Source organism: Phoenix dactylifera, chromosome 16 (assembly GCF_051530095.1).
Source record: "Phoenix dactylifera cultivar Ajwa chromosome 16, Ajwa_hap1_PhDact_Kaust_v1.1, whole genome shotgun sequence".
NCBI lineage: Eukaryota > Viridiplantae > Streptophyta > Magnoliopsida > Arecales > Arecaceae > Phoenix > Phoenix dactylifera.
Genome location: NC_143205.1, coordinates 23,732,662 through 23,745,457, shown reverse-complemented (window position 1 = coordinate 23,745,457; position 12,796 = coordinate 23,732,662). Strand labels below are relative to the sequence as shown.

Sequence of the window (12,796 nt, the reverse complement as noted above, 5' to 3'; positions counted from 1 at the left end):
CCCTCTAGATCCATATCAAGGGGTATATCCATCTTATATCTTAGGGGAAGTTAATGACCAGTCCTTCCGTCGTAGATCGGACTCTAACAAAAGGCTCCTGTTGACTAGCTTTATTTTATAATAACCAGTCCACATGGTGAAGTTTTTTCGATAGCATGCTCCTCTCAAGCATATAGGCCATGGTTGTTGTTGTTGTTAAAGGACCGGCCAACCTAGGGAGTGCATGCATGTTAAAGTACTGTATATATATAATTATAATTTCCATCATCCATGTATGTGTCTTGTTTACGTTATTTCCTAAGTTTCATTGCTTTCTCTCTCTATCTGATTATGTATTTCATCTCCACTTACTAATTATAAGGCTTCTTTATTGACAACCTGTACGTACTACCAGTCACCAAATGATTAGTTAATCTAATTTTCACTCCAAAGGGTTAGGATTCCATATCAAGAAGAGGCCTCATTATCAGAAACTAGCATAGGGTATTATTGAGTTGGACGAGATGTCCATGCTGATGCCGTGTACAATCTGGTGTCCTTCCATCCAAGCCTGAGAGTACCATCTCCTTGGAAGATGGTGTACCCTAATGAAGGTGGGAACATGTTGAGGATGAGCTGAGCCTGCGCCATGGAGTTCCCACTCATGGGCACCTGCATGAATCCTCGGCGAGCCAGCTCCATTCGCCAACTCACAAACTTCTCCTCGCCATTTCGAGCTGGGCCTCCGATGGCCAGTATATTGTTGATCTCCCTCGACAGGAGCCCGTGCTCCACCCGGTGCCGGCTCGCGTCATCGAAGGGCAACGACATGCCCAAGGAATCGAAGATGGTGGAGTAGTAGTGGAGCGACTCCACAAACCGATCCAGGAACGAGCCGGCGTGTGCCATCTCTTGCTCCACCAAGGTGATCACCCTAGGGGCCAACAGCTCCAGCAGCCTCATGGTGTTGTTATCAGGCCCGGTGGCGTCGTACAATGCATGCTGTAGCCAGTGGACGGCCACGGCCTCCCCTCTCTGGCTCGGGACCATGGATGGGTCCACATCTCCTGCCCGCTTTGCGATGGGGTGGAATTCGAATGACATCCCAAGCCTCCTGGCGAAGTTGGAGAGCTGCCTGCCGGTCTCCTCGAGCACGGCCATGGATGCGCCGAGCCCGGTCATCCTCACATGCGGGGGGCCGTTGGCCCTCGATGCAAGGATGTGGAAGAGGGCAGGCCATTGGAGGCCTTGCATGATGTCAAGATCAATGATGTGGACCCTCTCTTTCTGGTGTAAGGCCTCGAGAATTGCCTGGTTGGCTGTGAAGTGTGAAAATTTAATGAAAGGGGAGATGTTGTTGAAGGCCTGGAAGGCTGAAAGGATGCTCTTGTGGGGGACTAAAGGGGAGCAAAACCCGAGCCATGAGTTCATGACCCTAGAGGCCATGGCCTTGGTGAAGTAGGCCACGACTCTCTCAGCACAGGACGGGGAGTAGGGGGAAGCCATTTGGGTCAGCTCAAGCAGCATCCTGTTGGCTTGGGCCAAGTTTTCCACGGATACAGCCACTGCACACTCTAACAGAAGTGTCATCATGTTCAAACCGTGCTCATCTCTTTCGGCCAAGCCTTTGCTGCTTCTACTCTCGCCGCCGCGTACGCTGCTCTCGTAGACTCTTCTTGGGGACTTTCGGGGCCGATACTCGTCTGGTGATGTTGTGAACTTTTCTGTGGGTAGAGCAGTATCCATTGGGAAGCCATCGGTGCCAGGGGAGGCTTCGGAGAAGTGACTCGCAACTTGTTCCATGAACTCCGAGAGGTCGGTGTTGGTGCGGTGGCCATCGAGCACCGGCCTGGCCATCGCGGACGAGGGATTGGAGGTGTGATGGGATACCGAGAACTCGGCTGGGGTGCAGTCCCAGTTCTCGCCGGGCTGGACCAAGTCAAGGGCACGATGCACCTCAAAGTCTCCTTTCATCATCATGGTGTTGGATGGAGACTTTGCCTGGAAGTGGAATGGGAGGGGAGAGGGGGGGGGGGGGGGAGAAGAAAGGGGGGATGGGGGTGGGAGGGTATAAATTAAGAGTTTTGCAGGCTAGTTTACCAAGTCAATTGGGAAGAGGATCTGAAGAAAGGGTCACTTTCCACAATTCTGACAATTATGATTCAGCTTGGCCGGCAAAAAAAGGACAGAAAATAAAGTTAAATCTGTCGAAGACAAGCCTCCATGTCATGTTGGTAGTGATATCTTGGATTAAAAACCGAGTTCTGGTTTACTTTTACTTGCAGAGTTCAACTGTTGCAGAGGGAGGAGGCAGGGCTGGTTGGCGTATTTAACCAAGTAAAAATGGATGTTAACATGGCTATGGTGGGGTTGAGCGACAAGGGGACGGAACTGGCTGACAGGGCAAATATGTCATAGGGATTGGAAGGACTTGCAAAGAACCAATTAACTGCCCACCAAGCAAGCAAATGGTTAATTGGATTAAGAAAAGCCTATTGGTGATTTTGGCATTATTTGTTTATATATGATAATCAGAGTTTGGGTAAGCAAGGGATCTTTTTCGGGGGAATATACTAATGATCTTCACATTGAGCTCTTCCATAATATATATTATATTGAAATTGATGTGAAGAGAGGAGAAAAAATGGAGCTGATGATCATCCAAAGTTTCAATTATCATTTTGTTCAAGATTTTCTCTTCCTAAAATTAAACAAAAATAATAAAGACAAGTTCCATGTCAAATGTAGTGTTTCTTCTGCATATATTTATAAGTAATGCATTATTTGATAATGTTCATGCCCAGCAGTCTTTAAGTTGATTTTAAAAAAAAAAGAGAGAGAGAGGGCAGGATACTATCAGAGGAATGCATGATTAAAAAATCAATCATAAAATTACCTGGCAGTTGGTTGGCAATGATATTTTAGATGCTAAACTCCAATTATGGTTTTTGATTGCTATGTTCATGTTGACGTTGACGATGTCATGATGACCAAATTATGATACATAGCAAAATATTAAATTATTAACAAACTAACAAATAACAAATTATTAATATGATGAACCATGCAGCTTGCTTAAGGTATTTGTATTTATATGATTTTAGGATGGCGAAAGCATAACCATCTTTGCAATAGAAAATAATAACAATAAAAAAAATGCTCGATCCAGCAAGATGGTCTAGCTATTAGCAATTCTACTATATTGAGTATAAGTAATCCCACTCATTCTCATATTATATCAAGTAACCTATAGTTTAGCAGGACTTGATTGACTTATTCAAAGTAAGATCCACAAATGGCACATATGTTTGTATCTATAGGCATTGCATGCAAAAGCAAACACGTGGAACTCATCACAAGGAATGGTAGCTTTATTTGGTTGCAGAAGAAGCTTTGCAGAAATCACCAGAGTACTAGACCTCCATTTGGGAGACAACCTCAATGTTTCCATCTATAACCATCAGAGGTACTTGAACTGCTGAAGGCTTTCTTTGATGTATATGATGTCTTATTCCTGCTTCATGTTGTAGCCATGGCTAAGCCCAAGGCCATCGTGTTTTCTCCTTGGATCCATCTTGTCTTTCCCCTTAATTTTATTTCATCGCAAGGCCATTTTGTTTTCTCCTTGGATCTATCTTGTCTTTTGCTCATCACACTAATTATATTGCCCCCAATTTGGTAATTAGCACAGTGATTGTATAGTGTAAGAGAAGTTGAGACATCCAAAATAATTCTTAAATCATTGCCACGAACGATTGACTTGGTAATATTGTCGGTATCGGATCATGGATTCACCAATGGAAGATGAATGCCATGCTTTCCTTACTATTGGTTAGGGTTTCTTTCAGTTGGCTAACTAAAATTTAATTTTATGTGCTTATGTTGCACGAATAATTTTTTGTTAAGATAATTATAAAATGGTCAGAATCGAACAAAGAAAAACATCGATGTCTCATCATGATTGGCACTCCTGCCAATCATGACGAAAGAAAGCGGGATAAATGTTTCAAGATTCACTGACTCGAAGCCTAAATCCTTCTACCACTAATAGTTAAAAGGGTTAAATGGACGAAGATAATGTAGTAGAAAAATTTCTTAATAGATGCTGACATCCTTATATCGACCCATTAACCCAATAGTAATAGGGACAGCTGTGAGAGGTTTGCAGTAAGAGGGTGATGGAGCCAAGGAGGTGACTGTTTGCAGTAACTCACATACTTTAGTAAAATACAATCCACATGACCAATTCAAAAACTCCACTCCATGTAATTGGCCAGCAAAAACTCTAACTCACAGATACATACGTAAAATTCACATACCAGCAAAGTCAAGGGAGGCAAGGAATGATAATTGCTTGCTTATAAAAACAATATCCTGCCAAAAATCTGATCCAGTGAAGCCAAGGCCTGTTGCAGAGCTCAAGTTCTTGTTCAAACAGCTGCATTGGTTGCTGGCAAAGGCTTGTTATAGTAGTGAATTTGCTCAGGGGCATGAAAGTATTTTTCGATCGCACTGGCTTCCTGATCCTGGGGAGCTCAGGGGGTAAGCAGAAAACAAGGTGCTCTGGCTCTTGGGATGATTCACTCGAGGAGGTAAGATATTGAGGAAGCCAGGGTGATGCAGAATGACAGAGGAGATCTGGAGAATGAACAATTTTTCAGATACATCTTAAACACAATGTAATTCCATATTTCAGACTAGTAAAGTATTTTTTTGGTATCCAGGGTGATACAGAAGCAGCCTCAACCAGAACCGGAGTTGAGCCTAAAACATTCCCATGAGAGTTGTTGGTTGGGCCAAGGACTTATTACTTTTCTATAGATGATTCACATTGAGTGAAATTTGAAAAGCATAATTACATAAAATACCACATATCAAGGATTTGCATTCAGTGCCTTGTAATATTAGATGACAAGTCCAGTCATTACAACAGAAAAAATTATAAAAACAGCAAAATTAGTGAAACAACGTAAACTGTAAGTAAATGATTCAGTACAAGTTCTTAGCAAAGAATACTGATATAAAACATTTATTTGTTATCAACAATAAAATGGAGGCCGGAGAAAGTGTCTCTTCAGATATTACTTCGAGACCTAGTATTCTGCATGTGAAATCTAGACAGAGTTAGAAAAATTCTTTTTTTATACATGGAAAATTAAGTAAGAAAAGTTAGTGCATAAATGGAGATAGGATACAGGTCTGACATAGAAATAGTTCAGTAATATTTACTTAATTTTTAATATTCATAATCAATAAACTGAATATTTACTCTGAACATATTGCCACTTGTTTGAAAATTTCTATCATGGCAATTGAGAATGCCATGCAGTAGAGCGAACGGCAAGCCACATGATCCACTTGAAGTGAAGACTCGCATCACCATTTTATTTCTCTGAGGGACAAACAGAATGATACTCAGGGATCCAGACAACCCCAAAATGTCAAACAATAAGAAGCAAATGTCAACCCTTTTGACAAAATGACAAGAAGCAAACTGGCGCCTTATTCTTCAATAAAGCTGGGATAAGCGCCTTACTTCCGCCATTATTCCTCAACAAAAAATAATAATAATAAAGGACAAGAAGCAACCTGATGATCTACAATCTTCTTATCAGGGTATGATGCTAGAGAATATCATGTGATTTTTGCAGAAAGTTCAATTTTCGCAGATTCCACCTTTCGAAGGAACTTTCCTTGAAGCCAATACTCGCATTACTAGAGGCGATCGAGGGGTGCTCAGGCTGTTGGTGATCTCACAAAGCCTACAAGCCATTGCAATTGCATGAAAATTCTTTCATCCAAAGGACATGCAGTGGAGCTGTACTTCGTTTGTTTCTTCATAACCAGTAAACTGAATATTTACTCTGAACTTAATGGCTCTTGGATCTGTTGAGGGGTTTTTGGTTAGAATTTTTTTTTTTTTTTTTTATCTCCTTTTGGTGCTCTATTATGAGACTATTGGTCTTTACGTTAGTGAGGCCTTTGTTTCTCATTTTTATTTCATTAATAAAAATGGGGTGGTAGAGCACATTTTTTCCCTTGGTAAATACTTTATACTGCTTAACAAAGTTATATGATTTATCTGATTTTGCTTCACTATGGTTTATGATTCGTTGAAGGTATCTTCTTTTGTAACAGAGCAGGGCAGAGGTGCCTCCTCCTTGAGAGATACTGAGCTCTTGCAGCCACAGTTGAGGCCGGTCCGTTTCTGGTGTTCCTCAGGGACACGACAAACCGCCAGTGAACGACCATGTTCTAGTCTGCATATTTTGTCTCTATGGAAGGAACATCTTAACATATAGTTCCGGAGGCACAACTACTACCAGATCCACATGGCGACTCGGTTAATCTGCTCTTCATGGAGGTCATATCCGTCAATGTCGAAAAGCTTACGCGATTTAGCGAACAGCGGATACGATGGACGGCAGAATCGACATAATTAGCATACCGACGCGTGTCCTTGTGGATGCATATCTATCGCTTGATCGAATGCGCTCCCACTCCGATATGTTCGGGATTCGATCCGGATTCTCTTTCTCACTCCTACCTCCATTTGTGGCGCATACAAATTTCCAGGCGGACCCACGATCCGTCGACCGTGATTGCTCGGGGTCTTCACGGACGGCAATTATTGGTCCGTACAGAAACGTTATGCGGATCAGTCGCACTTAATCTTCCGGAGAAAGAGACGTTAGGACTTCCAACGGCTATATACCATTCAAATTCTGAGCATCCCTTCCTCCCCCCTTCCCCTCGTTACGATTTCTCTTCATTTCTTTCCAAAGAAAGCAGAGAAGCCTTAAGAGCGACCCAATTTTTCCTTCTCTTAGTTCTTTAAAATTATCTCTCTCTCTCTCTTTGTGCAATTCTTTCTTCATCCTCTCTACAGATTCTGGAGTAGGGAAGGCTAAATTTTTTGCCAATGGCTCCGACGCCGTCCCCAAGAAACATTACGGGGCAACAAACTCCCTCAAGAACTCCTCAATCTAAGCAGCGCCTCCATTTCCCAAATCCAAGGAACGGAGTGCACCCCTCTCCAAATCCTCTCTCAGTCATCAAAGAAACGGTCCCCTCCGAGCACCCGGTTGAAGTCATTGGCCGGATCCGTGACCACGCAGACCGAAAAGACAAGCCCCCCTCGGCTCTTGAGATCTCTCAGGATGGCCGCTCTGTTCGGGTCAGGACCGACATCGGGTACCGAGATTTCAGCCTCGATGGAGTCTCAATTTCTGAGGATGAAGATCTTGAGGGCTTTTACAAGAGATTCGTGGAACCGAGGATCAATGGTGTGCGGATGGGTTCCAAGTGCACGATTATGATGTATGGGCCAACAGGATCAGGGAAAAGTCACACGATGTTCGGGTGTTTGAAGCAGCCAGGCATTGTGTACAGAGCTTTAAGGGATATTTTAGGGGAGGGCGATGAAGATAGAGAGAACGGTGTGGATGATGGGGGGTTTGGGCTTGGTTTGTTCGTCCAAGTTGCTGTCTTGGAGATATACAACGAAGAGATCTACGATCTTCTTTCAGGACATTCAAATGGAGGGGGAGCAACTATTGGGCTTCCAAAAGGAAACACTCCTAAGGTTAGTGAGTTTTCTATTTCTCCACCTTCTTGATTTCTTGATGTGGGATCCGACTTGATTCCTTAAAAATTAGGGTTTACGTTTTGGTAACATTGACGAGATTCTGGGATAAAATTAGGGTTTATGTTTTGGTAACATTGACGGGATTCTGGGATCATGTCAGTTATGTGGCAGTGAAGGCAATTATTTATTTCTACATATCAGTAATACTTTCAGCCTTTATGTGCTATTTACTGAGTCTCTTATTAGCTTGTTTGGTTCTCCAAGTTGGGTATTCTTAAGGATTTTTTTACAATTTGGCACCATTGATTCATGTTTAAAATGACTCTGCATCTTAATTTCTCAGTTCCACTTTTAAGCACTGTCAGAACTCCAGCTGCCTGGCAGATTTTGATTGAATGAGTTTGCAACCTTCATCTTTGTTGATCTGCAAATATTGGTTAAATTAGGAGCTTCTGACAAAGTGATCTAATATCGTCTTCTTTTGTTGGACTTAATTCCCAATATTTTTGTTGTTTTTTCTTTAAGAATTCTGAGAAAGTTTTAAGGCATTAATTTGATTTAACTTTTTTTTTTTTCTTTTTGTAGAGAGAAAATTTTCTTGAAGAATTTTGAGCAAGTTTTAAGGCATTAATTTGATTTAAGTTTTTTTTTTCTTTTTTTGCAAAGAGAAAACAGGGTGAATTGTCATAAGTACATGACAATTCACCCTGTTTCATTCTATGAAGAATGAAGGAAACAAAGAGCGCATCCCTGAAGAAAATGAAAATGAGAATCAAAGAAACAAATAAGAAAATCCAGTTCAGCTTTATCTAATGTTCATCTATTAAATAAATATTAATTTGTTAAACTAAATTAGTTTCCGCTGTTCCCATTTCCTCGCTGACCTATCATGCGAAAGGTACGCCGTTAGAGTGAGTGCGCCCGCACTCCGCTCCTTCGACTGATTATTCGCATCGGATCTCAAGTTCTCTATTGCACTCCCCGATTGGGAGATTATAGGTTATTGATCCTTAAAATCTGTTTATTCTTCTATTTTTACAATAAGAATTCACTGTGTGTGAAGCTTTTTTTCTAACAAGCTAGGAAAAGTAGGTTATTAAGGCGTCAATCTGATCTCAGAGCATCTAGTAAATATAACATAATTCATTTTACAAAACTGATTTTTAGTTGCCCGTAGGTCATTCATCTTTGAAGACTCTCATTAATCATTAGAATTATGTTGTGTAAATTTTGTTATCTTTCTTATAAATTTTCCCTTTTCTGTGCTTCGCATGTAGGCTCGACTAGAAGTGATGGGAAAGAAGGCAAAGAATGCGACGTATATATCAGGAAATGAAGCTGGAAAAATATCAAGAGAAGTTGCCAAAGTAGAAAAGCGGAGGATTGTTAAAAGCACTCTTTGCAATGAAAGAAGCTCACGAAGTCATTGCATGGTTTGTTGCTTATCATTGAATGTTTTCTGAATTTTCTGTATCCTCCTTTTGATACCTATACTGATTTCCCTGCAAACATCTACAGATAATTCTGGATGTTCCATCAGTAGGTGGAAGGCTGATGCTGGTTGACATGGCGGGTTCTGAAAACATAGAAGCAGCTGGTCAAATTGGATTCGAAGCAAAAATGCAGGTATCATTTTCTATTCCTCTCTTTTACTTAGTGAACAAATACCTTAATATGCAGACTAAAACACGAGATGATTCTTCCAGGTTTGCATGCAGATTCAGTTATTGCATTATTATATGTCAACCTGCTTTCCTATATTATCATGCAGGTCATCTTCCTATAGTTACTTTTTTCTTTACCGCATTCATCAGTGCATGTTAACTACCTAAACTTTTCTTTCTCCTTTACTTTTTTGTGCTTATGAGAGTTTGGTTTGATTCAAGCCCAGTAATTATCTAGGTTGCCTTTTGCAGTCATGTGTTTCAGTTTGATCCATCAAAATTCATGTTTATTTTTCTGCTTGTCATCTGGGATGGTAGCTTAATAGATCTGCCGAGGTACCAAATTATATTTGCTCAACTAGAAATCGGGGCTCATATGGTTGATTCTTGATGCATCTTTTGCAGACAGCTAAAATTAATCAAGGAAACATAGCACTCAAAAGAGTGGTTGAATCCATTGCTAATGGTGACTCTCATGTTCCATTCAGAGATAGCAAACTTACAATGCTTTTGCAGGTAAAATTTATTATCTTCTCGAGCTTATGTTCTTTGAGGCTACTATTGGTTTTTATTCAAGAACGGGTAATGATTCAGAGGATTTTTTCATTGTATTTTCTAGGATTCATTTGAGGATGATAAATCAAAAATTTTGATGATTCTTTGTGCAAGTCCTGACCCCAAAGAAATGCACAAGACCATTTCTACTCTTGAGTACGGAGCTAAGGCAAAGTGCATTGTCCGTGCTGCTCATATGCCGACTCCCAGAGATAAAGTGAATTCTGAGGTGTCATCTGTGGATCTGAGATCAAGAATTGTAGCAATGAACCAGTTCATATATAAGCTACAAATGGATAACAAGCTTAAAGAGAGAGAGCGTGACGAAGCCCAGAAAGAGCGGTTGCAGAAAGAGGAAGAAGTAGCACAGCTAAGGACTAAGCTCAAACTGATTGAAGGAAGGGGGGCGGCTGTAAAGGAAGAAGAGATAAAATCAAAGGTGGATGAAAGAACACAGATTTTGAGGCTTGAGTTAATGAAGATGGAGGAGAAGTTGTTACAGCAACAAGAGGAGCTCAATATGCTCAGGCAACAGTTGGAGGAAGTGGAATATGAAAAGGGCAAAGTTGTTGAGGATTCATTACAAGGCATGGATGAAGGTAGATTTATGAAAAGACTGACTGAAATTTATGCGGGAGACCAAGGAATGGAGAAATCTATGGAGTTAGATATGGGGGATCAACCAGCGATATATGATGTGAAGGAGATTAAGGAGGACTCTCAGCAGTCAGAAAATCATTCAAACCTCTCCCTGCTGCATTCTTGTCCTTTGAGTATGGAAGAGGAAGTTGATCCTAACATGCTGAGATTCCCAGATAAGGTGTGCTTGAGCACTGTTTTTGAGGAGGATGAAGAAGGAGAAGAAAAAGATAGTGCAGAGGAAAACGAAGTTGATAAGGAGGTGGTAGAAGAAGACATGGGAAAACTGTGGACTGATGGCTTGGGATCCTTGGGTGCTGAATATCACAAGGATGCAATCGAAAAGCAAGCTGGTATCGTGGAAATTGCAAAAGATGCTGCCTCTGCCAGGAGAACAAGAATTCAAAATATTTTCAGACTTTGCGGCAACCACAGAGAGTTAGCTCACCAAGTTAAAGTTTCAACTCCTTCCAAGAAAAGACCTGAAGAGACAAATGAAGGGTTAGAAGCAGAAAGTCCTCTTCAGCCATTAGTTAGACCACTTAATAACTGCATGTCTAATTTGAGAGCAGCTGAAAGCCCAATTTCCTCATTGGTTGCGCCATTTGAATCACTTTGCCTCACAGATAAGCCGAAATCGGCAGAACCACAATCAAGATGTCTTTCTTTCGAAGCATCACGAAACTCGAAGGAGAACCACAGACCAGGAGAGGAGGGGGAAGATGGATTGTTGGAAGTTTATGTAAAATGGGAGGCAACAAAAGAATCTGCAGGAAACCTAATTAAGAAGTTCAATGTTTTGAAGAATTCAAACCTCTCAGATTTACGAAAACTTATCGAAACACATCTTGATGAAGGCAACAGCAAACAGCCCTTTTCTTTTCTCCTGCTTGGGGTATGCTGCTTTCCTGATTATGTTTAATTATATTTTTATATCTCATCCCTAGCTTTGGTATTTGGCTGCAGTCTAGTCTTTATAGATTAGCCGAAATTCAGACTCCCATTACTAAAGCCATTATTTTATTTTCATTTTTCTAACCTTCAATTTACAAGGACCTGTTGGAAAATCTAAGCTGCTGCACTTCTACATATATAGCTGTGATTAGCTTATCTTTTTTTGAGACGTCGGGTTGTCAGTGCAGAATTTGTACCGATTACTCTTCTGTGATGATGTTGCTCTTCTTTCTGAGCTTTGTATCCATCTTGTCTCTCTGAAAGATTTTAGAGATGAGCATTAACAATACTACAGTATGGATACTGATGATAATTCAAAGAGTTAATTTACTACTTATTTTTAAGTTAACTTACTGCTTGACTTAGATGATGTAGATTCTCCCTCAATTTGACTTTTTTCTAAAGATCTCTCTATATTCTGTTTATATAATGTCTTTTTTCTGTTTATTTGTCTATATATCTTATGGTTATCTGTTCATAACGTCAGCTAAAGATTCTTATCAACAAGGTGTGTTAATTGTTGGTGCGACAGGATCCTCGTGGAGCTCCAGTCACCAAGGAAAAGGAAGCAGCAACTCAAGTTGGCAAATTGCCTATTTGCAACAACCAGCTGAACGGTCACCTTGCCTGCTTACGTCCAACGAAGAAGACACTGCAGCGACCAAATCACATTCCATTTAGTTCACTGGAAAATACACTCCCTGTTGCGAGTTCACAGCATCCGGAAGCTTTTTCGCCAAAAGTTAATCAGATGAATGTAAACTATCTCACAGGACTGAGGGCATAAGATTGAAGCCTCTCTAAGTTTGAAATGGCTGTATTTCTATTTTTTGCCCATTCATGTCTTAACTGTATACCTTTGCATGTATTTTTTGAGTACCCACACAACTGATGCTGGACGTGCGTTTTGCTTCCTGCAGAGTGCATCTAATATGCTTGTAATATGTCTCAATCTAGCTTCCATGTTTTCAATATTTCTAGTGTTAAGGTCCATCAATCTGTTTCATGCATTAAATATTATTCTCGGTCTTAGTCTTCTGAGTTTGTTGAGACTGTTTGGAGTGCTTTTGTTACTGATCTGAAAAATGTTGCAATGAAGCCCTGTGACAGATTCGATGATTAAAAGATCATTTATTTCTTAATATGCGATCTAGGATTACTAATTAATTCCTTCATATAAAACATGTAAGCCTATCAAATCCAAGACCAATAGCCTTATCTATGTTAAATCTAGCGGATAAGATTAGTTTAAAAACACCAAACCTATAAGGATGCTGCCAAATCCAATGTAAGTGGATTTGTGTATCAAAACTTGTCATCCTCAATTTTATTCTTCTCATAAATTCTTTTATATATTGCCATTGGTGACTGTTCATGATAGCCGCCAATCTTATTCCATATATGATTGTATCATTCT

At 40.6% G+C, this 12,796-nt stretch overlaps 1 protein-coding gene and 1 pseudogene across 1 annotated transcript; one reads left to right on the top strand and one right to left on the bottom strand.

The window, feature by feature from the left end:
* Window positions 1–463: 463 nt before the first annotated feature.
* LOC113463127 (scarecrow-like protein 23 pseudogene) lies at window positions 464–2,033 on the bottom strand (annotated as a pseudogene).
* Window positions 2,034–6,115: 4,082 nt separating this feature from the next.
* On the top strand, window positions 6,116–12,353 carry LOC103721740 (P-loop containing nucleoside triphosphate hydrolases superfamily protein). The gene is made up of 6 exons (XM_008812060.6): window positions 6,116–7,564; window positions 8,845–9,000; window positions 9,086–9,193; window positions 9,637–9,747; window positions 9,851–11,320; window positions 11,912–12,353. The coding sequence occupies exons 1-6, from the start codon at window positions 6,902–6,904 to the stop codon at window positions 12,164–12,166; spliced, it is 2,763 nt and encodes a 920-aa protein (XP_008810282.3). The 5' UTR covers window positions 6,116–6,901; the 3' UTR covers window positions 12,167–12,353.
* The last annotated feature ends 443 nt before the right edge of the window (window positions 12,354–12,796 follow it).

What these genes read in the sequence shown, in the direction of transcription:
- LOC103721740 (XM_008812060.6), top strand. Translation starts at nt 6,902, where the DNA reads ATGGCTCCGACGCCGTCCCCAAGAAACATTACGGGGCAACAAACTCCC. An exon ending in GCTCACGAAGTCATTGCATG is followed by an intron (nt 9,001 to 9,085) that starts GTTTGTTGCTTA and finishes AAACATCTACAG; the next exon opens with ATAATTCTGGATGTTCCATC. An exon ending in AACTTACAATGCTTTTGCAG is followed by an intron (nt 9,748 to 9,850) that starts GTAAAATTTATT and finishes TGTATTTTCTAG; the next exon opens with GATTCATTTGAGGATGATAA.